The following is a 22,818-nucleotide window of genomic DNA, read 5'->3' on the forward strand; positions in this document are numbered from 1 at the left end:
CCCTTCTGGCCGATGTGACGGCCACCAAGAATGCCACCTTGTAGGATAGCATATCCAAGGGGCATGTAGCCATCGGTTCAAATGGAGGCAACATGAGACGTGAGAGCACCAAGGACAGCGACCACTGAGGCACTGGCGCTGACACAGGTGGGTAAAGATTGTACATGCCCTTAAGGAACTGGCGGGATTGTGGGTGAGAAAACACCGTAGCACCCTCAACTCGGGTGTGAGCAGCTGATATCGCTGCCAGGTGGACCTTGAGGGAGGAAGCCTTCAAGCCCAGGCCACGCAAGTGGCACAAATACTCGAACACCACCCCCAAGGGACTGTTGTCAGGCACCACTCCTCTGGCAAGTGCCCAGAGCTCAAACCTGCGCCACTTGGCCGCATAAGCGCGCCTAGTGGAGGGCCGACGAGCATTCAGGAGGACCCTCTGTACCTCGTCAGTAAAGCCTATCGGGGAGGAACGATCCGCCAAGCCGTTAGATGCAGCTTCCTTGGATCGTGGTGGACCAGGCTCCCGTTTAGGAGAAGGTCTTGCCGAGGGGGCAGACTCACATACGTCCGTTGGGACATCCGCAGGAGCTTCGGGAACCAAACCTGCCGTGGCCAGAAGGGGGCCACTAGAATGCAGTCCGTCCCGTCCTCCTCTATCTTGCACAGGACCCTGGGAATCAAGGGGAACGGAGGAAACATGTAGTGCAAGCCCTGCGTCCACGTAAACTGGAAGGCATCCCCAATAGAGAGGGGGTCGCTCCCTGCCCTGGAACAGAACGTGTGGGCCTTGGTGGTCGCCGCAGTGGCGAACACATCTATCACTGGATGACCCCACATCTGGAAGATCGGCCCAACGCACTCTACGTTCAGTTCCCACTCGTGTTCCAGTAAAGGGACCCTGCTGAGGGCATCTGCCCGGGCATTGTCCGACCCAGCCACGTGTATAGCACGGAGCGACACGCCGTTCTTGATAGCCCACTGCCAAGTGAGTGTGGCTTCCCGGCACAGGGCCATGGACACTGTGCCCCCCTGCCGATTCACGTAGTACATGGCAGTCGTGTTGTCCGTCTGTACCAAGACCTGACGATTTCTCAGCAGTGCTGTAAGAGACACAAGTGCGAAACGAATGGCCCTTAGTTCAAGCACATTGATATGGAGGGTCTTTTCCCTGTCAGACCAGACATCTTGCACCGACACATCACCACAGTAAGCCCCCCATCCCAACAGAGAGGCATCAGTGGTAACCGTGATGTCATGGTGTTGATACCCGAAAGGGGTCCCTCTAAACAAGTTGTCATCAGACAGCCACCAGTCCAAGGAGGAGAGGATGACCCTCGGGATAGAGAATTTGAGGGACGGAGGGTGCAGTAGAGCATCATACCTCCGCACAAACCAGTTCTGGAGAGGGCGCATACGCAGCCTAGCGAAAGGCACCACAGAGGTGGCCGCTGCCATATGCCCTAGTAAGCACTGGATAGTGCGCACAGACTGGAACCGGTTCCTTTTAAACATGGACACTAGACCCCTTAGGGACCGAGCCCTCTCCAAGGGGAGCAGGGCCTTACCCTCCACAGAGTCTAACAGTGCACCAATGTAGGACACCTTGCAGTTGGGCACCAGTTTGGATTTCTCCAAGTTCACCAGGAGCCCCAGGCGTTGGCAAGTGCTAAGTACCAAGCCAATGTCCTGCACCAGCCTAGACTCTGATTCAGCCACGATGAGCCAGTCATCGAGGTACGGAAAGATGGTACAGCCTTCTTCCCGTAGGAAGGAAACCACAGGGGCTACACATTTAGTGAACACTCGTGGGGCAGTGGACAGGCCAAAGGGGAGCACCTTATACCGGAAAACCCTTTGCCGGTAAACAAAGCTCAGGTACTTCCTGTGCTCCTTCCGTATGCCCACGTGAAAGTATGCGTCTTTTAAGTCAAGAACCGCAAACCAATCCCCCTGTTTCAGCAAGGCGATCACAGCCGCCAACGTTACCATTTTGAATTTGGTCACCTTGAGGAAGGCATTAAGGCCCCTCAGATCTAAGATGGGACGTAAGCCCCCATCCTTCTTAGGGACCAGGAAGAACCTAGAGAAGAATCCCTTCACAGAGTCCTCATAGGGCAATTCTTCCACGGCACCCTTGGCCAAGAGCGACACGATCTCCGCATCCAGCTCTGCCATAGTGTTATTGACAGCTGTCAGGGGTGAACTGCATCTAGGCAGCTCAACGAACTCCAGCCCGTATCCCAGTTCAACAATAGTTAAGACCCATGAGTCAGATGTTATTGACTCCCACTCAGAGAGGAGTGGACTAAGTCTGTCCGAAAAGTTCGGGGATACGGCTGGCGTGACCCGTCAGTACTGCCTCCCGGTGCCCTGCTGATCCTTCTGCTGGGCCGGTTGTTGTGCCGGACGAGGCTTGAAGGGCCGACGCCTCCTCTGCTGTTGTGCGGGAGGGTAAGGCCGCTGTTGGTAGGCAGGATACTGCTGGTAGCCCGGCCGCTGTTGATGGTATCTGCCCTGGTAATGGTAAGGGCCAGATCGGGGAGCGTACCGTGACCTGGAGGAGGGCTTGTCCGCTGGAGCCAGACCCAAAGACCGCGCCGTCTGCCGGTCCTCTTTCTTTTTCTTCAGGGTCTCGTCGGTCGCTTTGGAAAAGAGCGAATCCCCCTCAAATGGCATGCTCTCCACTCTGGAACGCACCTCTTGGGACAGGGCCGTAGACCGCAACCAGGAGTGGCGCCTGAGGACCACCGCCGAAGCCATCCCTCTAGCAGCAGTGTCAGCAGCGTGGCTTCCAGCGTTCATCTGCTGCTTAGACAGCCTCACAGCCTCTGTCTGCAGCAGGGACACCACAGCCTTCTGCTCAGGAGGGAGGTCTCGTGTATAGGATGCCAACTTCTCCCAGAGGTACAGCTGGTACCCTGCCATGATGGTCTGATAGTTGGCAATCCTCAGACCTAGGGAAGAAACAATGTACTGGCGCCTGCCCATGGCATCCAGTTTCTTGCCCTCCTTATCGGCAGGTACCGAGGAGTGACCCGATCGCCTGGGGTTGAACTCCTCTGTGACCAAGGAGGAAGGTGGAGGGTGTTTCACCAGCGCCGGCCAGGTACCCTGCTTGATCTTGTAGAGCTGCTCAATCCTCTTGGATGTTGGAGGTTGATCGCAGGGCACCTGCCACACCTTCTCCACGATTTCCTCAAGACCCTCGAGCATGGGGAAGCCAACGTATGCCGGGTTGTCTCCGTAAATGCGTTTGAGGAGCTTGTCCTTGGTCTGGGGAACTGCCGAGGAGATGTCCATCTCGAGAGCCTTGGCCATCCTTGCCATCTGGTCGGCGTAGATGCGGAGGTCCTCGAATGGCGAGTCCGCAGATGGTACAAGCTCTTCAGCTGGCGATGGTTCGGACCAGGACTCCGACTGGTAGCCGCCAAAGCTCTCCACATCCTCCTCATCGGAACCGAGCTGGGATTCCGGAACCTGGTGCGGAGGGGGAGCCCACGTCGACCTCGATGTCGAAGGCCTCGGTTCCGACACGGAGAAACCTGCTGGTGCCCCTTCCCACTGGCAATGGTATGGCGAGGGGAGGTAGGAGGCCTGTCGATGTCGGGACGCAGTGGACCGGACCGATCGGACACTGTCCCCAGACCGACGTCGCTCACGACCGGCAGCTGGTGGAGACGGACGGGCAGGCGACGGACGGCTCCGACGAGGAGACGGGCTCGGTTCCAGCCTCGGCGACCGAAGAGCAGGCGATGTTCGGATCCGACGGCGCGGGCTCGGCTCCGGTCCCGAAGAGAATTCTGCGGGCACCGTCTCGAAGGCCATCGGATCCGGCACCGGCACGGAGATGTCCTCTGGCTCCGGGGAATCCAGATGAGGGGAAGGCGTGTGAGGAAGCACGATGATCTCTTCCTGGGGAGCGGGATGCGGCGACCGGTGATGTTTGGTCTTCTTCTTCTTCTTCGCCGGTTCCGAAGAAGACCTCGGAACCGACGCGCTCCTCGCCTTCGAAGGGGACCTCGGCCTCGATCTCTTAGGTTTTACCGGAATCGACCCGGTCGTCGGTTCCGATCGGGGACTCGGTAGACGGATCCTCGGTTCCGATGTCGGTCTCGGATCCGACCTGGTGGAAGATGCGCTACGGGGCGGCCGCACCGGTCCCTGCGCTGGAGAGGCCGCTCTCGACGCCGAGGCACTCGGGGGACGCGGTTTCGACCCCGACCTCGCGGAGGCCACTGAGCCAGCTCTGGAATGCCGTTCGGCAGAGGGGCTAGGGCCGGCCTTGGAGGAGGGCAACGGGGCGCCTCCGGACATGACCTTCTGCCACAGGGAGGAGTTAAGTCGGGCCTTGCGCTCCTGTCGGGCCTTGTTGGTGAAGCCCTGGCAAATTTTACAGGCCGTTACATTATGGGTCTCCCCCAAACAGAACAGGCACAGTTCATGGCCATCGGTCTTGGCCATTTTAGTGTGGCATTGGAGGCAATGCTTGAAGAGAGCCTTTGAGGCCATCTTCAGGGGCACGCGAAAGGAAGGTCAAAAACAGTCCGAGTCAAATTACCGAGTCCACAACAAAGTCCAAACGAGATCCGAAGAATAGCCGAGGTCACGAAGTCCGAAGTCAAAAGCCAAGCAATCAGTCAGAATAAAGCACGAAGCACAAAAAAGCACAGAGCAACGAAGCTCACGTTCTCTCCAAGCGGCGGCAAGAAGAGGGAGAACTGAGGGAAGGGGCCGTTGGTCGCTGGAGGATCACGTGACCGTTTGGGCGGGAAAACGGTCGCTGAGGCGCGCGACAAACGGCCCCTTCGGAGCCATGGAAGCTCTAGAAAATTCTCCGGCGGCTGGCCTGCGCCTGCGCAGTCCCATGTGTGGAGGCACAGAAGAACGAAGATGAACAATAGTACCTTACAACCAACAGAACTCTTTGTAATTAATGCTCTTCGTAATGAATGACTGCATTAATGCCATTGAATTAAATAAGTTTCCAGCGAGTATCCTTTACCTCTTTTCCATAATTTCCAGTGTTAAATGCAGTAACTCTCTCTTGCTTTTTTCCCTCCTCTTTATCATCTCTAGTATAGTTACTGCACGACTCAAATCCCGGCGCAGCTTAAGCATCTTCTCATAAGAAGCTTCATCATTCTTGCGATTCTTCAAAGAAAACAACAAAATGTGAATTTCTATAAAACTGTTTCAATGTGCACGGAGTTTATTCAGTGCTATCCACAGCCCCAAACCCATACTTTTATAGCAGCAGTAAATTATGATAAGATAAGCTCGCTCAGTTTATCATATTGCTTTCTGCAATGTAAGATTTTACATATACTCACTTTTCGGGTCTGCATCTTTTCCGTTCGCCTTCTAAATGCGACATAAGGATCATTTGTGCTGGAACCATCACGCTTCTCTTGTTTCACTGCTGGGATAAGAGAGGGACCTCGACAGTTTTTCCTCTTTTTAATCCAGTACTCATATACTTCTCTAATCAATTCATCGTCTTCCTTTAAGAGTAATTTGGCCTCCTGCAGGCTGACTGGCTAAAGGAAAAACCCAAGTGCGTCACTTTCATACATTCATTTCTTGGAACAATTTAAATATTTGAAATAATGCTGTACCTGTTGACCACTGCCTTTTTCTAAACGATCTATCATTTCTTCAAATTGTAAAGGAGAAATGTCAATTTTTTTCTTCAGCTTATTCACAAAGGCCTCGTCTTCTGAATCCAAGTCATAATCTGGCTGCTCAGCATCCAAACTAAAAGCTGAAGAATAAAAATACATATTTATGGCTTTATTTTTCCAATGGTCTGCATAAAACAGTAATGACAAAGCAGAAGAAAAATTAGTTCCACCTTAAAATTGTTAAATTGAAGTATATCATATCCAGTATCTGATTAGGTCAGAGTTGGTAAAAAAAAAAAATTGAAAATGGATTCAAAGTAACATTCTTAGAAGTTAAGCTTTGTTTCTTATACAGAATTACAAATTCAATATGGAAGCTACCGTGGTCATTATGATACTGTCAACTTTAAGATAACGCCTACAAGCAGCAAAATCAGGAAGCTGCAATTTATGCATAAACTCTAACCAATTCTGTCATTGTAGACAGTAGGAAAAGTCTCTGAAGAATTCAAAGGGCTAAACAATATAAAAGCTAAATCAGATGCGAAAGTAAATTGTAAGTTTCCCACTTAAAGTAGCAGTCCTCTCCCTCTACATATCAAGGAAAGCCACTTTTGTAACTACTACCAACCCAAAAATTGTATGACTAGTGTATGTCCCGTGAGTTGCCTTATCAATTTACAACACAACACAGACAATAACATAGCTATTAATATCAGGTTTATAACTGTAAGCTTTCCAATTACTAAAATACCTCTCTTTGCATGTACGCTCTCCCTGCATCATTGCTGAATAGAGATGGGCCCAAAAGGAACCACGGAACAAAATTCCGTATGGAATGGCTGGTTTGTTTGCACCGAAACACACATTTCGTGGGAACATGTGATTATGGAACAAATTTTTCCAGCAGTTCCGTGGCTGGGTTCAGAGTTTCACAGACCCCGTGCCAGTTTCAGCCCATTGGCTGAACCCAGCGCGGGGTCTGTGAAACTGACAGCCCCTTTCTCCTGCTGCCTGGGCTGTCTGTTTTACAGACCCACAGTGTGGGGTCTGTGAAATGACAGCTTCTTTCTTCTGCTGCCAGGCTGCAGAAGAAAGGTGCTGTCTGTTTCAAACGCCCTGCACCGGCTTCAGCAGCCAGTGCAGGGAGATTGAGATGCCACGGAACAACGAACCACGAACTGGGAAAAGTGTCATGGCCCAGTCTGACAGTGAGGTCTCCTCTGGAGGAGAGGAGCCTCATGTAGCCAGCCAGGACTCCTCAGGAGAAGAAGAGTTCTGTGTAGCCAGCCCTAGCCCTGACTCAGCAGAAGCCGGCAATCAGGAGCAGCAGCTGCTGGCTGATCAAAGCCCACAGCCAGCAGCTGAGACACCAATATCACAGGGGAAGCTCAGCCAGGAACTTCCACAGGGGAAGCTCAGTCAGGGACTGCCAGCACCACAGGGGAAGCCCAGCCAGGGGCTCCCCCCCCCCAGGTTCACCCACGCCTAGAGAGCGCCGCAGACAGCACCAGTGACTGGAACTGCAGGAGAGACGGCACAGTGCTCGTCTCCTGAGCCGACGCCAGCTGCTGGAGAGCGACGGGATGGAGCCCCAGCAGCTGGCTGAAAACCATGCCTGGCTATAAAAGCCAGTCAGGAGCGACTGCCAGGCATGGAAGCAATGTGTCTACTGCCTGCAACCACTCTGTGTTCTGTGAACCTTGCCCGTGCCTGCTTTTGGACCTGATGCCATCGGTGACTGACCTTGGACTGTGTCTGACCTTGCTCTTGGACTCTGGACTCACTCCTGGCATTATCTCATGCTCTGACCACCGGTTTGACTTGGCTTTCGCTCCTGGAACTCCCTTCTGACTTTGGCCTTAAGGTTTGGACTGGACCCACCTCGCTTGGGCTAGCCCAGCCCGTGACAAAAAGGTCGGAAGTTCGTGGTTCAATGTTCCGTGGAATGCTACGAACCATGAATCATGTGGTTCGGGGTTTTTTTGTTCCGTGCCCATCTCTACTGCTGAAACTTAGTCAGCCCTCATGTATCTGGAGTGAGGGGAAAAACTTCCTCTCTGCCTTTCTGCTTTCCTCAGCATGAACCACAGCAGGTTAAACTAGAGAGCAAGACTGCCAAGGTGCCCTGAGGAGAGCAAGTGGACTGTGGAAAAAGGGGAGTAAAACCATCAGCACCACCATGTTGTGGCCAGCTTGCTCTTTTCCCAGGTGGTTGCTACTACGGTGGTGGTTTTACTCTCTCTTGCCTGCAGCCTGCTTGCTCTCCTTCCAGCAGCTGTCTGGGTGCTGGGATGACAGCATAGAAGGTCCAGAGAAGGGGGTGGGGGTGGAGAGAAAAAGCCTATGACATCCGTTCCTAGCATAAAGCTTACTGTTTGCCTATCCTACAGCAGCTGTTTCAAGTTGAGAATCACCTGCTAAATACAAATCCTACCAGACAATGGTCTTGCCTACTTCCGAGGAATATGGGGTGGGTGCCATAATGGATAACAGTGTTCAGAAAACTCACAGGTGGCATGTCAAAAGAGCCACATGCGGCTCCTCAACCACTGAGTATCACTGACTTAAGGTATAGCTGATCCCCCAACACACTTCTAGGGGTTTTTTTTTTTAAAGCTACAGTACACACAAAAAACAACATATTATGACTGATAAAATGTTGTAGTGTTTGGGGTCATAAAATGCTCATTTTCCCATTCATTCCAAAAGGGGGAGGGTCAATCATACTTCAAGAAATGTTCTAGATTTCGCCTTTAAAAAACAGGGATAAGTGTATGAACCACTGGAGTCTAACTGACCCATTATGCTTCAGAAATGCATGAAACATTAAGTGGTACAGGCTAGGTAAAAATGTGTTGTGACTTTCTCGGAGGCCTCAGATATACCTTGAAACTTTACCAGTTGCCAACCACATTGAGAAGAAAGATTCAAGAGTACATCTGGACCGAGTGGATGGACAGGAAGTTCCATGGCCGTTGATTTCCTATCCCCGTGAGAATGTAAAGCAGCAATCCCGCCAACAAAGAACACTCATGAGGGATGGAGAAGTAACAACAAATTCTTGAAAAGGAATTTATTCTGTTAATCACAGCCAATGCCAACACATATTGCTAGCAAACCATCTCTTGGCTAAGCACCAATATAGAAGGCTATTCTAGGATATCTTAGATGAAATTATTTATGTAACAGACAACAATCTTCTGAAAACCAATGGAACCATGCTATCCTACACTCTGACCATCACCTCCCCAAAGTTAGTTACTTGTTATAAAAATAAAATTTGTAACAACCATCCTCATTCTTGTTTCAAACACTAATATTTAAAGGCCCGGTATATGTCAAGCTAAATGAACATCTGAAGAATATCCCAGCAACCAACGTGGAGTTTCACTGAAAGAGGTACTCCTGCTGTGCTACTGCAGCAGGCTGTGAGATGGTAATGGAGGTGCTGGGGTCAGGACTGAAGCATTGTGCACAGTTACTCTGATTCCCCCCAGGGACTCAGCAGTGAATAGGGAGTTTCCCTGAGATCTTGCAAGATGATTCCATAAGATCTCAGGTAGAATTTTAGGTTGCCTAGACAACCTGTAACAACTTTCAGGCCCCAAGCAAGAAGTTAAACAGTAGGGCTGCAGGGGTGGTGATGGTGAATTTGCCCTCCTCACAAACCCCTGTTGTATAGTCTGTTAATCAGATCACTTCTATGAAATTCATAAAATATCATTTGTTGTTGTCGATGAACTTTCTTGACATACATGCTATTAATTTCCATTAAAATAAGCATATTTGAGAAACTCCATCTGGTTAAATACTTGAATATTGCCCAGTAGATAGTGCATAATGTTTCTTCTTGAAGGCTGCATTCAAATGTAATGCCAAACCACGATCTATTATGGGAGTGAGTCTTGGAAGTCCTTAGGCATCATGACAAGCTCTGATTTGTTGAGTGTCAGGAAGTCTTCAGAGCTATACAGCAGAAGAAAGACTGGGAGGGCAGCAAGTGACCCCGAGAACTTCCAAGGCTGATCCTCATAACCAACAGGCTCTCTGCATCCATAAACATGGTTTAACTACACTGATAACCTTAGTCCATAATACTTTAGGTGTTCTAAGCAAACAATAGGACAAGTTGTGGTTTGTTACTCTTATCACTAGGACTGTACTTGATGCAGAGTTACACACAAGATTTTCAGGGCATAAGTTTTCAAGAGTCAAAGCTCCCTTCTCAGAGACCCACCACATGAGCAGTTACTGGTTGGTGCTATTTTGGGTTCTTACAGTAACCCCAAATGTCATCGACACACCCTGTCTTCCCTTAGAGATTTTCCTTTTAAAAATTTTCTTTACTTAAACTATGAACTATACACCGCAACATAATAATCAACACAGAGAGTAAGAAAACACACACAATTCTAAACATGACATACTAACGATACATATATCTATATAATTAAAAGATTTTCAACTCTCCCAACCCCCCAATTTTCAGATTCCCCCCCAGGTTTACAGAGACATCTACCCAGTTCTCAAGTTAGCCCACTATGCGTGTTTTTGATCTGTATTTTACTGCCAAGTTGGGAATTAAATATATGATACGAGTGCTAGCCTACACACCAATGCTTGTGAAGGCAGTTTGATAAACATAAGACATGTCGAATAGTTGGAAAATAATAAAATTTGTTATAGCTGCTCTCCATATTGGAACAAACAGTTACAGATAGAAAACAAGACGTGCACTTGCTGAATCGAGCGCAGAGTTTTAAAAAACAAACATACTGAACATAAAACAGATTTTAAAAATTGGTTTTTGAGAGGCCTTAAGTGTACATAAATGTCTAACTATGAAGACTAGAAACGTCACCCTTTAAAAAGATAGAACAACTTCAAGCTAAATCCTAATAAATGATATGCATGGAAGTATCTATAGCTTGTTTCTATTCATTCCTGGGAATAAACTGTGCCCACTTTATGAACTGGTTACCAGTTTAAATGGGGAAAAGCAAGTAGAAATAAAGCAACAGCTCTCATAATGAAGAAAAGTGAGCCACAGAATCTGATGAAAAACACTGCCCTCCCACACATAGTTTAGCTGGAAGCGGGGATTGAGTTGGCCAAACTGTTTGCAAAGAACACCAAGTTTTCAGTATGTTAACACCCCCAACAAACTATGAAGAGCTCCAAAAGGATCTCTCCAAATTGGGTTAGGGGGAAACAAGATACCAAAAAAGACTTAAAGGGAAGTAGTGCAAAGTGATACATACAGGGACCTTTAGTTGGATTCTAACTTGCTCGGAAGAGAGGCAGGTTCAGAGACAGATTTTCTTATAAATAGCAAGTATTCTAATGCCATTACATATCTTACTTTGCAGAAAACTGGTATAGACATTTTTCTCAGTAGAACTCAACAATCATGTAAGTTCATGTTACTGAAGAATGTTTTCTCTGTATAATGGGCCTTATGGGTAAGCATCAATACTTTGAATTGTGCCTAGAGTTGAACAGAAAGAGTACATTTCTCATAAAGGAAAGAAGTTATAGGCTTTCAATGTTCTATACCCAATGGATCTAGGTCACTACATTCCCTATCAACTGGAATTTGTAAACAGTCAAGGGCCATTCCACATACTACACCACGGACAACTGCAGCAAGATCCTTATACTCTGTAATCAATAAAAACTCCTGTTCAAAAGCAATCCCAGGTCACAGAATTGATCTTCCCATTACATTTAAGGCATCCATCAGGTACAAATACATTTCCACAAGATTATGCAGTTCCTAACACCATCACTTTGGTCTTGTCTGGATTCAATTCAGCCTTGCAGCTTTTAGGCAGACCTTTATGACCTGACCATTGCACTCAGCATAAATGCTAATGAAAATGACAAGTATCATTAGTGTTTTGATGAACTTCCCTCCGTCCTCGAATCTCCAAATAATTTTATATAAAAAAGGAAGAACCCTGTGGTTTGCCCTTCACAAAAGCACTTGCCTAAATGCTGAACAGTAGGGATGCTTTTCACTGTCAAGTATACTGCCTGAGGCCAGATACTATGAAAGCCTACACTACACTATGCAACGCTGTCCTGTAGAATATACATCTTGATACACCAATCAAATCTTTGCGGCTTTGCAGCAGAACAGGGAACGCTCCTCTCACCCTCTCTCTGTTCAAGTACTCTGTTTTACATTTACTGACTCTTCCCTATTTATATGCAAAACAGCTTGCTCCAGGCAGCCTCTTTTGTTGTCCCAGGAAGGAAGACACTTATCTTCTTGGTTTATATTCTTCTGCCTGTCTGCTCCACTGTCCTTTCTGTACTTAGGGAGTGCTTTTGTTTTTGTCTGTGAAACAATGGAAGGTATGGGATCTCTGCTGTCCCACTACGACCGGTCATCACATTTTATTCCCAAGCTTTTTCAACTGAGTATCTGACCCAGAGGATCACCTGCTTCATTCTCTGCATTTTCATTTTCGTGACTCGCCCAACACCAATTTTGCATCCATATTTTAGGGGTATGTTTTTTATTCCTACTGGTCTGGCCAGTCTCTACTGCTGACTAAAGAATAACAGTTTACCACGTCTCTTGTAAAATCCAAGTATTTAACAAAGAGTATTTCATTTAAAATATGTATCTCTCGCCTCTGTATAAAATGTATCCATGATGCCTTACTACATGAATTAACAAAAAAAATTACCAACACACAATAAACTCAGCCTATGAGATACAGCAGCGGTAGCAACATCCTTGGCATTACGCTTGATAGTAACTGTGCTTTTTTATGTATCTAAAGCTGCAATCATATGCAGAGTTATGTGGGAGTAAGTCCAACCAAAATCAGTGACACTCGCGTATAAGAATTTATTAGAGATGAGCGAGCTCCTCCTCAGACTGCCTTTGACAAATAAGTATTTGAGGATACACAACTAAAAAGTTCATTTTATCCAAAAGGAATCCAAACTTTGGGAACACTATGGTGCACGCCATATAATCAGAAGCGCTGCGGGGTTCCAAGTGCCCGCTGAGAACTGCTGCTCTCTGCAACATCTGCACTCCTGACAAGGACTGGCAGCACTAGGAGGTAGTCATGGGATGGGAAACTTCTGAGCATCTTTGATTCTTCATATTCTTTCACATGCTGCCTTCTCTTTGCCACAATAAGCCAGTTAGTTCCAACGGCGTCTAGACATACCTACCAAACATTTAGTTAAAATAAAAAAAATATACTCACGCTGTATGTGAATAAGCTGCTTTGGCATCCTAAATTCTCCAGGATATATAGATTCATAATAAGCAATATTACTTTCTGCCTCTGGGACTGGTATGACCATATTATCCCTCTTCTCTCCATATACCTGCTGTGCTGAAATTGCCCGCTGGAGATGGTGTTCCTGGAATTTAACAGAGGGAAAAGGAAAGTGTCAGCACTCACATAAACTATGGTTAAGAGGAAATTTGCTCAGCAGAAGGGAGATCACACATTTTGATGCTGGCTTCTTCTTCCTAAACTGAAATCAGCAGACAGTCAGCAGCTGACATTCAGGCCCCATGTTTCAGATCCTTCCAATTATGGCTTTCCCAATTCAGGTAAGTATATTGCAACCATTATCTGGCAAATTAGGAAAGGAATATGAAAATCTGAATGGCTAGGGGAGACAGATGGACAGACAAGATACAGGAGCATATGGGCTTACAGCACACTCCCAGTCCTTCCAAGTATTGAGCCAGCATTATATCCATGCCTACCTCTAATATTGATTTCTAAGCAGCTTATAGCATTGCATGTTCTATGAGGGTCCAATGCTCTTTAATTCTGACGCTTTTGTATTTCAAAACATCTCACAGATTCTCTTATCTTCCTGACTCATGTAGTCCTAAACATATGCTGTTCTTCAATACTACAATTTGGCCATCACATGCCACATAAGTCTGCTTCATATCAAGCAGACAGCCTATGGCAGGAGTCCTCAATCTTTTTGAGCCTGTGGACCCTTTGGGAATATTAAAGAGTGGGTGCCACCACAGAGAGGGTGCTTTGAGGTATTGGGACTAGTCACAAAACATTTAGAGGTTGAAAGCCAAGTATTTGGTTATGATGGGGGCAGCGGTTGCTGAATGTGAGCTTCCTGCAAGCACAAAGGTGACACTTCCCGGTTCTTCTGAAGCACCTGCTCTTCCAATGAAGCGGAAGAAAACCAAGGCTGGCAATTTGCTTTGGGAAAGAAGCAAATGGCTACCAGGAAAAAGATTACTGGGCATTATGGTGCCTATAAACACAATGTTGGGGATTATTTGTCTATGAGAAAAAACTTTCCTTGAACTGTTTTAAATGCCAGATGTTTTAAAAGTATCCAACAACTTTTCCTGCTACAATTAACAGTAATGTTTAAAAGACACGAATTTAAATCACTGTTATGTATTCTTCTATTTATTTATAAAATGTCTACATCTCCTTCCCAAAGAACTTCCTCACTAGCGGCAACCCAGCTTTAATCAACTATCATCACTTTAGAGTTTACTGATTGGCATTTCTAGTAAATATGCCTGGCTAAACAAGAATAGCAACACAAACAGCTGCCAATATATTTGTAGCACCAGTGTATTCCTGGAATACATAGTATCTGAAACTGAAATACCATAGCTTAACTTGCCAATCATGGTTTTTACTAAACTGCCATTATGAACTATTTAAGCCAGCTTGTTGAAACCAAATGAGCTTCGCAAGTACACTTAGGGCCAATTCCTGCATAGCATTTTATACTTAGGTAAAGATACCCATGAATAAAATAACTGCATCTCTCAGCACGTCTTGAAAGGTGTGCATGTGTAAGACTTTGCACACGAGCCTTCAAAATATTCTGAATTAGTAACCTGGAAAAGATCATGTTCAGTTTCAGAGTATTCCAAGAAGGTACAAGACAGAGCAAGCCATCAAGGTTTAAATATCATTCATACTCACTTTGAATGGGTGACAGGCAAGAATTAAAGGGTAATGGAATGCTGTGTTAAGCAACAGTCAGAATCTATTCAGAATCAATTCAGCACAGAGACTTAAGGTACATTATTTTTACTGTACTATTACTATTAATAGTCTTTTCTTTCTCACTGAGACTCAAGGTGGATTACACAGAGTGAGATTAGCACAGTCAATATCAAGGACATTTCAATAAACAATGCCATAGGATAAATAAATGCACGTTTACAGTGTAGGTCAATACAATCAAGAGCTGGGACATTAAATAAGCAATGTTTCCAATACTTCCCCCCATTCCATATGCCTTCAAAAAGACTCCCTTTCATGGGAATATGCCACTATTATGACTGAAGCAGTCTGGAAAAGATCTTTTGCGGAAAATAAATTCCATCAAATGAGATTCTCCCCTTTATTTTACACGTAGATAGCATCAAAGCATTTTTAATTTCTATGTATTATTCTTAAAGTAAGCCTTGGCGGAGACTGACCAAGAGAGAGATCTTGGAGTCATGATAGATAACTCACTAAAAACGTCAGCACAGTGTGCGACTGCCATAAAAAAAGCTAATGCTATGCTAGGGGTTATTAGGAAAGGGATTGAAAACAAATCAGCCGGTATCATAATGCCTCTGTATAAATCGATGGTGAGGCCTCATTTGGAGTACTGTGTACAGTTCTGGTCGCCACACCTTAAAAAAGATATCATAGCACTGGAAAAAGTACAGAGAAGGGCAACTAAAATGATTAAAGGGTTGGAACACTTTCCCTATGAGGAAAGATTGAGGCGCTTGGGGCTCTTTAGCCTGGAGAAAAGACGACTGAGGGGAGACATGATAGAGGTTTACAAGATAATGCACGGGTTAGAGAAGGTAGAGAAAGATGTGTTTTTCTCCCTTTCTCACAATACAAGAACTCGTGGGCACTCTATGAAATTATTGAGCAGTCGGGTTAGAACAGATAGAAGAAAATACTACTTTACACAAAGGGTGATAAACACATGGAATTCGTTGCCACAGGTGGTGGTGGCAGCTACAAGCATTGCCAGCTTCAAGAGGGGACTGGACAAATATATGGAGCAGAGGTCCATCAGTGGCTATTAGCCACAGGAGATAGATGGTATTCTCTTTGTGGGGAGGTGGTGCTCTGTTGTCTTGGTGCTGGAAGGAAGGCAGTGGGAGGGCATCTGGTGTCCTGGCCTCACTGACAGTCCTTTAGATGGCACTGGATTTCTAGCCACTGTGTGTGACAGAATGTTGGACTGGATGGGCCACTGGCCTGATCCAACATGGCTTTGCTTATGTTCTTATGTTCTTATGTTCTTGTTCCCAATGCATTCTTGATAGAATCATCCATCCTTTTTCACATTTCCCTTTCCTCTGCAGTACAATTTGAAATGTTCTTGGTGTCAACAAACAGGCACACTTATACACATAAGACGCAAAAAAGTGCTCAAAGGGGCAAGGCTGTTATCACAAAGAGGTTCTATACATTTTCACGGATTTCTACTTCTTTTATTTGACAAACAAGCCACATGTTCAATACCACCACCCTAGTGTGGTGCAGTGGCTAGAGCGATGGACTAGGATCTGGGCGACCCGTATTCGATCCCCCACTCTGCCATGGAAGCTCACTGGGTGACCTTATGCTAGTCACAAAAACCCTCAGCCTCATCTACCTCACAAGGTTTACTGCGGGGGCCAAATGGAGGAGAGGAGAATGATATAAGCGGCTTTCAGGTCCCTTCTGCAGAGAAAGGTAGGGGAAAAATGAAATAAAACAAGTAACTGCAAATATTAGGAGGCCCCCTTCTCCATTAAGAGGCTTTAAATGTTCAGTTACCTGATATGTGTACTCATGGTTTTGAGAACGCACTAGTCAAGAGAACTGAACCAAGTACAAGATGGGGAAAAACCACAAAGGAAAAATTTAGAGGTTTAATTATATTCTAAGAAGTAAGGCAACTGGACTTAAGTCAAACAAATGAGGAGACTGAATCTCAGAGTGCTGCTGAGACACACCACTAAACTTTTACAAGCTTCTCTGGACCCTGTGAGAAAACATTCCCGAATGCTGGCCAGATTTCTATTTCTTGAGTTAGTCCATTGGCACAACAGTATCAGGAAACATCCATACTCTGTCTTTTCACCACAAAGTCAACAACAAAGATGGCAGAGAATGTATGAGCTCTGCCCCCAGGATAACTTCCTTATATCTAATTCTCAAAATGCCCCCAAACTGCAGATACTTAAATCTGCAGATCATGGCCCTGTGGATAAAAAAAAGGTGTTTCAACAAACTTAGGGCAATGTGTCTCTCAACAGAGAGGGAGCTGCCACCGTGTGAGCCAGACAGGCAGAGGCAGTAGCACCAGAGGCAGGCAGGCAAAGGGGGCTGACAGCAGGAGTTGCTGTGCCCCTCAAAACCTAGAGCAGCCAGGAGGGAAGGGAGAGGGGAAGGGGATGGTGCTGGGCAGGCAGGCAGAGCAGCAGGGGGGAGATGATCAGAGGGGCAGGCAGGCGGAGGTAGGGCAGAGTTGGGGAGGAGCGAGTTTTCCTCTCCCCTGAGTTCCTGTGGAGCTGTTGCTGGTGGGGTGGGGTGGAGGGGGGGGAAGCCACTGTCACCACTTGAGCCAGGCTGGCAGAAAGAGGGATGGGCTGCTGCCCACTCTAGCATGGCGATGCTATTCTGCCTTACACGGAAGCATACTTTTTCTTTGGAGTAATTAGCTATACTTCATACTTCCTAGCTTCAATCTCTGAGCAGCTCTCTGTTTCCATACATTTTTTTAAAAACTTGAGAGCGCAGCATAGAAATCTTAAAATTTTAAAAATCCAGAATTTCAGTCCCATAAAATCCACTACTGCTACACCATTTTATGTTAGCACAAATTACAATAGCTAGAGTCTCTCTGCACAGAACATACAGTAAGTCTTTTTTTTTTTTTTATAAATTTTTTATTTTTCATAGCTACAAAACACTACACAAAACTATCACAAGGAAAGGGGAGAGGGAAGGGACAAAGGGGGGGGGGGGTGGAAAAAGAAAAGGGGGGGAATGAACTACAAACACTAAACACTACACTTCAATGTTTCCCTTCATACTGTCATAATACAAAAATAGCTCCATAAAATAATGATGGAGTGGTTAATCATACAGAGAATAAACATTTCAAATTCTGGTTAAACTTTCCTCCCCCTTCTAGGTCCCGGACGCAATTCTCTCTGTGCAACTGCTGTTGCGATGCTCTCCTCCCCCCCCCCCTCCGGCTCCTCCTTTTCTTCGTTCTTGGTGCAGCAGAGTTCTGGGTTTTTATTCTCAAAATCCTTTAGTTGATCTTCTGATAATATCTTATAGGCCTGATCTTTATATCTGAACCATATTCCTTCCGGGAATAACCATTTGTACTTTATTCCATGGTCCCTCAGAAGTGCTACAAACTTTTTATATTTAAAACGCCGTTTCCGGACTAGAAATGGAACGTCCTTCAAAATCTTGACTTTCAAACCCATAAAGTCCAAATCCGCATTGTATGAGTTATATAGGATGGTGTCCCGAATCTTTTTAGATGAAAAGTCAATAATGATCTCACGAGGCAACTGTCGCTTTGTTGCATATTTTGAAGAAGCCCGACGGACCTCCAAAATGGCGCTTTTAACCTCTTCTTTAGTCGTCCTCGCGGGTGTCGCCAGTAGTTCCGAGACCAAATCCCACAGATCCTCATTTTCCTCCTCTTTCACGTTTTGGAGACGCAAAATTGTCTGCGTTCGTTCCACCTGTAGCCCGATCAGCTGGTTCTCCACCAACTTCAGGTCCTTTTTTGTAGCCTTCACAAGTGACGCACTTTCCAGAGCAGACTTTTCTGCCCCCCCCGCTGCTGCCTTAATGGTTTTCACCTCGCTTTCAATTAAGCCCACCCTTTGATCAGTTTCATTCAGCTTGTCAACAAAGGGTTTTATAGCTTCCACCACCGCCCTGCGTACCAACTCTTCGAGCAACTCCCCCTTCTGCAAGGTAGCCGAGATTGACTTACCGAGAGCGGGACTTTGCCTCTTTGCTGCCATTTTGGGGGGGGGGGGCGCCAACAAAATTCTGGAACTCAACGAAGGGGAAGAGCGAGTCTTCTTCAGATCAACCTCTCCTTCACAAACGCTTGTAGAACATACAGTAAGTCTTATGAACCAAGATATAATCCAATACTTTTGTAAAAACAGAAATAGAAAAGGGAACCTAGCCCCATAAAATCATGATCTTTCCCACCAAAGTTTATGCACTGCTTTCCCCAAATCTAACTTCGAACACACTGCAACTGAGAGGTGTTTAGTGAAGCAAACTCTAAGCAAAGTTTCTCCTAATAAGATAACCAAGACAGTCTTCAAGGAAAAAGAAATACATGTGTCAATTTACAATTTCCACGATTTGTGTCAAAGGGCTAAAAGCTCATGAAATCAAGACTGAAAATTCTTGTGAAGTAGCATTTTCTATCAAATCATCTTTATTTCCACAAGTAACAGAAAGAATACATGCCTGAGCAATGTATCTGAGTGATACTCTAAGATAAAACTTGTCAACTGGCCGCTATTTAAGACCGCATAAACTTATTATGCTGGATGATGAGGTCAAGTAATAAACAAGGAAGATGGGACATAACGCATCACCAAGAAGAAGCATCTGAAGTACATATATCGACAAGCTATGAACCATAAAAAATTTTGTTCAAACACAGCAAGGAAGCAGTGGCTCTCTCACAAAATTGTGATTCGATTGGCTATTAGTAGTTTCTTCTTGGACTAGTTCAAGGCAATGATGATAACACATGGAGTCAAACAAGTATGTTCTCTGCATGAAAGTATCAACAGTACGAACACGACATTTTACCTCGGGGACTATGATGCTCTGGAACAACTTTCTAGAAAAGGGTCATGCAACTACATCCCGTTAGTCCTTCAGAAAGATATAAAAAGCCATTTAAGAGGGCATTTAATCAGTAAAAATGGCTGCATGTTTGGCTCCTGCGTTCCTTGGCAGCTAGATTTGATTGTTATGGTTTAGTGTTTTTACAATTATGCAAGTATTCTGATTATGCAGGGATGCAAATTGCTTTGATAGAAGCAGAGGTGCATGACTGGTGGACCAGCTGCTACTACTATGAGACTCATAGTGGTTGAGATAACAGTGAAATTAATTACTGGTTGGGTTCACAGCATCAGGCAATTGAATCAGGAAAGTTCACAGCCACAAGATATAGAAGGTGAGTGCTCACAGTTACTGTTCCAAGTAACATAATTGCCTGAAGCAATCAAAATGTAGACAGATACAGGGATCTATCAAAATGGGAAAGGAAATGCTTGAAGACTGAGGGGGACCAAGAAATGCACACAATGAAAGCGTGCTGAAGAGCTGCAAGGGGTAGAGGTAAGAGGAAAACACAGCAATCAGAGTTTAAGTGACAGATCAAGGCGCTCCTATGCACACCTGCTTGGAAGAAAGATCCACTGAGCATCTTAAATGGCCCTGACTATCCTGGTCTCATCAGACTGTGAATGGTAAACAGGGTTGGCTACAGTTAACACTTTGGAGATGGGAGAGCCCCCCTCTAGGACAGGGATGCTATACAGAGTATGGCAGTGGCAAACCACCTCTGCTCTTCTCTTGTCTTGAAAACCTCATAGACCTGGGGTTGACATGTCAGTTGTCATTTGATGGCACACAATTACTATTGCCCTCGCCTGGATGGCCCAGGCTATCCCAATCTCATCATCTCAGAAACTAAGCAGGGTTGGCCCCAAATAGACTTGGATGCCTTGAAACCCCACATGGTCCCCATAAAGTCATCTGCAACTTGACTGCACTTTGTACCACCACCAAGACCCTCCTGAATACATGAGCCTTACTACCAAGTTAACATGCAAAGTATTGAGTTGTCAGGCAGTGCCATAAAGAGAACATGAGAGTCTCCACATCATGACACACTGCCTTCTCTGCACTCTCAAAAATGGTTCCTCACTCCATGAGCCCAAACAGTAAAATTTTTACAAGAGTCTATGCTATTTGGCCACAGCCCTCTTTTACAGCAGGGGTGCCAACCCCCCCGGGCCGCAGACCAGTACCAGTCCGTGGCCTGTTAGCAACCGGGCCGTACAGGAGGTAAGTGGCGGCCAAGTGCAGATCCACCTCCAGGGAACACGTGAGGTAGGCGGTCGCCATCTTGGGAGGAGTAGCTGCGCCTTGCCTGGCCAGCCCTGCACTTTTCATTAGAAATATCACCTTGTCTGGCTGGCTGACTCCAATCATGCCTCTGGGCCTCTCCTCCCATTCCCAGCTGGCACACGTGCAGTTGCTGCCTCATGCTGTGGTCAGTGTAGCTGCGCTTGCTGGAGCTACTGCTGCTGCCCTGCCCTCACACCTGTGTGTGCCGGGTCACTGCCGGGCAGCCAGCCGCCCTGAGTGCTGCCTGCCCCAGTCTACCTCTGCCTCCTCTGGTCACCACTGGGCCCGCTGGGCCGCCAGCCACCCTGAGCATCGCCTGCTGTCTGTCCCAGTCTGTCTCTTCCTCTCCTCTGGTGGCGTGGCCGCTGCTGGAGAGTGGAGAAGCACCACTGGCCTCCTGCCCGCACAGTTGCGCTAAAAAAATAGACCTCATGGCGGTGCGGCTTCTGGGCGGCTGTGTGTGTTGCGGCTGACAGCAACCAAAACTAGATCACAGAGTAGACTGGACATAAGCAACATACTTCAGGTGCCGCTGTCTCCTATCACCCCCAGATGGGACCGTCTAGTTGCAGGAAAACAAGCTCAGGGCTCCCACTGATTCTGCATTGTGGTGAGTTGTATAATTATTTCATTATATAATTTACTAATAGAAATAAAGTGCACAATTGTATCATCCCAAAACCACTACTACCCCAGGTCCATGAAAAAGTTGTCTTCCACAAAACCCTGGTGCCAAAAAGGTTGGGGACCACTGTTCTACAGGGTCAGGTAGTTCCCCCAGAATCATGTTGAAGATCAGGCTCCTATCAACTGAGGCAAAGAACAAAATCTGACAGCAAGCTGTCAAATAAATGTTTCTGCTTGGAAATTTATATTACTGCTGGTAACTCAGGACATTTGATCTTGTATCACTTATACAAAATTGGCATGAGTCATCTGTCTCTGGACCTTACTTGACCTGATTCTTTGGCACCAATCCTGTCAACACTAACACACACACTTCATTCAGAAAGTAAGAGCAAATAAAGTCAAAGTCAACTGAGCCTCATTAGAAATTACGCTTATGTGAAAGCTTTGGGGTGGGAATTAGCTTAACAGCAGTCTTCAAAAACATCAGCAGTTTTAAATAAAACATACAGTGATATTTTATACTGTAGCCAAGAATAATTTCAGGACATAAAACATTAAGATGGACCAACTTGTCCTTTCCTAGTGGCTGCTCGTGCTATTAACAGCACATGCTTTACCTTAACGCTTCTGTGGAACTAGTTGTATTAAGTTTTATTCAACAAGATACAAGAATCGAACCAGTTCAGCATAGCTTATAAGACTATGAAATAAAACACATGCACATACACCCCACGTAGTATCTATAACAAAGCTTCCTTTCTCAGAACATTTTCATTAGGATTACCTAGCAGTCTTGACATTTCAAATAATTAAACACTGCTTTCTACCACTCTGATAGGATAGTTGAATTCTTGTACAAATATCTACAGGCTGTGAGAAAATGTCTTTTGAACGCTTATAGCCCAAACCCATGCAGGCAGCAACACACATAAGACTACTAATAATATTAGATGGACCTTACATTGCATGTGATTATGCTTTAGACACATCCTGACCAGCCATTTTCCACAGCACCTTGTAAAGAATATACACAGGTAGGGAAACTCATCCCACAATCTGTTTGCGTGCTACTTCTTGGTTTAACTAGTCTAGATAAGAGACCTGGCAGTCTTCCCAGTCTTTGTCATACCATACTGCCTAAACATTCAATTTTTCTTTTTGAAGCACAGCTAATTGTGCTATTTCATGCACTTATTCACTTCTATACATCTTGTAATAACAACAACAATAAAAAATAACATTTGATTTATATACCGCCCTTCAGGACGACTTAATGCGCAATGAGAGCAGTTTACAAAGTATGCCATTATTATCCCCACAAAACACCCTGTGAGGTGGGTGGGGGTGACAGAGCTCCAGAGAGCTGAGACTAGCCCAAGGTCACC

At 45.9% G+C, this 22,818-nt stretch overlaps 1 protein-coding gene across 3 annotated transcripts in view; it reads right to left on the reverse strand.

Moving 5' to 3' along the window:
• The window catches only part of EPC1 (enhancer of polycomb homolog 1), a 73,542-nt gene that overhangs the window by 30,706 nt on the left and 20,018 nt on the right, over positions 1–22,818 (reverse strand). For all 3 annotated transcript variants that reach the window (XM_054991470.1, XM_054991469.1, XM_054991471.1), the window contains exons 2-5: positions 12,854–13,013; positions 5,613–5,758; positions 5,328–5,534; positions 5,000–5,148 (exon numbers count right to left, since the gene is read on the reverse strand). In XM_054991470.1, coding sequence (XP_054847445.1) covers positions 5,000–5,148; positions 5,328–5,534; positions 5,613–5,758; positions 12,854–12,953 — 602 coding nt within the window. In that variant the 5' untranslated portion in view covers positions 12,954–13,013. The remainder of the gene's footprint in view (positions 1–4,999; positions 5,149–5,327; positions 5,535–5,612; positions 5,759–12,853; positions 13,014–22,818) is intronic.

The sequence above is a fragment of the Eublepharis macularius genome, chromosome 11 (assembly GCF_028583425.1).
Source record: "Eublepharis macularius isolate TG4126 chromosome 11, MPM_Emac_v1.0, whole genome shotgun sequence".
Taxonomy (NCBI): Eukaryota; Metazoa; Chordata; class Lepidosauria; order Squamata; family Eublepharidae; genus Eublepharis; species Eublepharis macularius.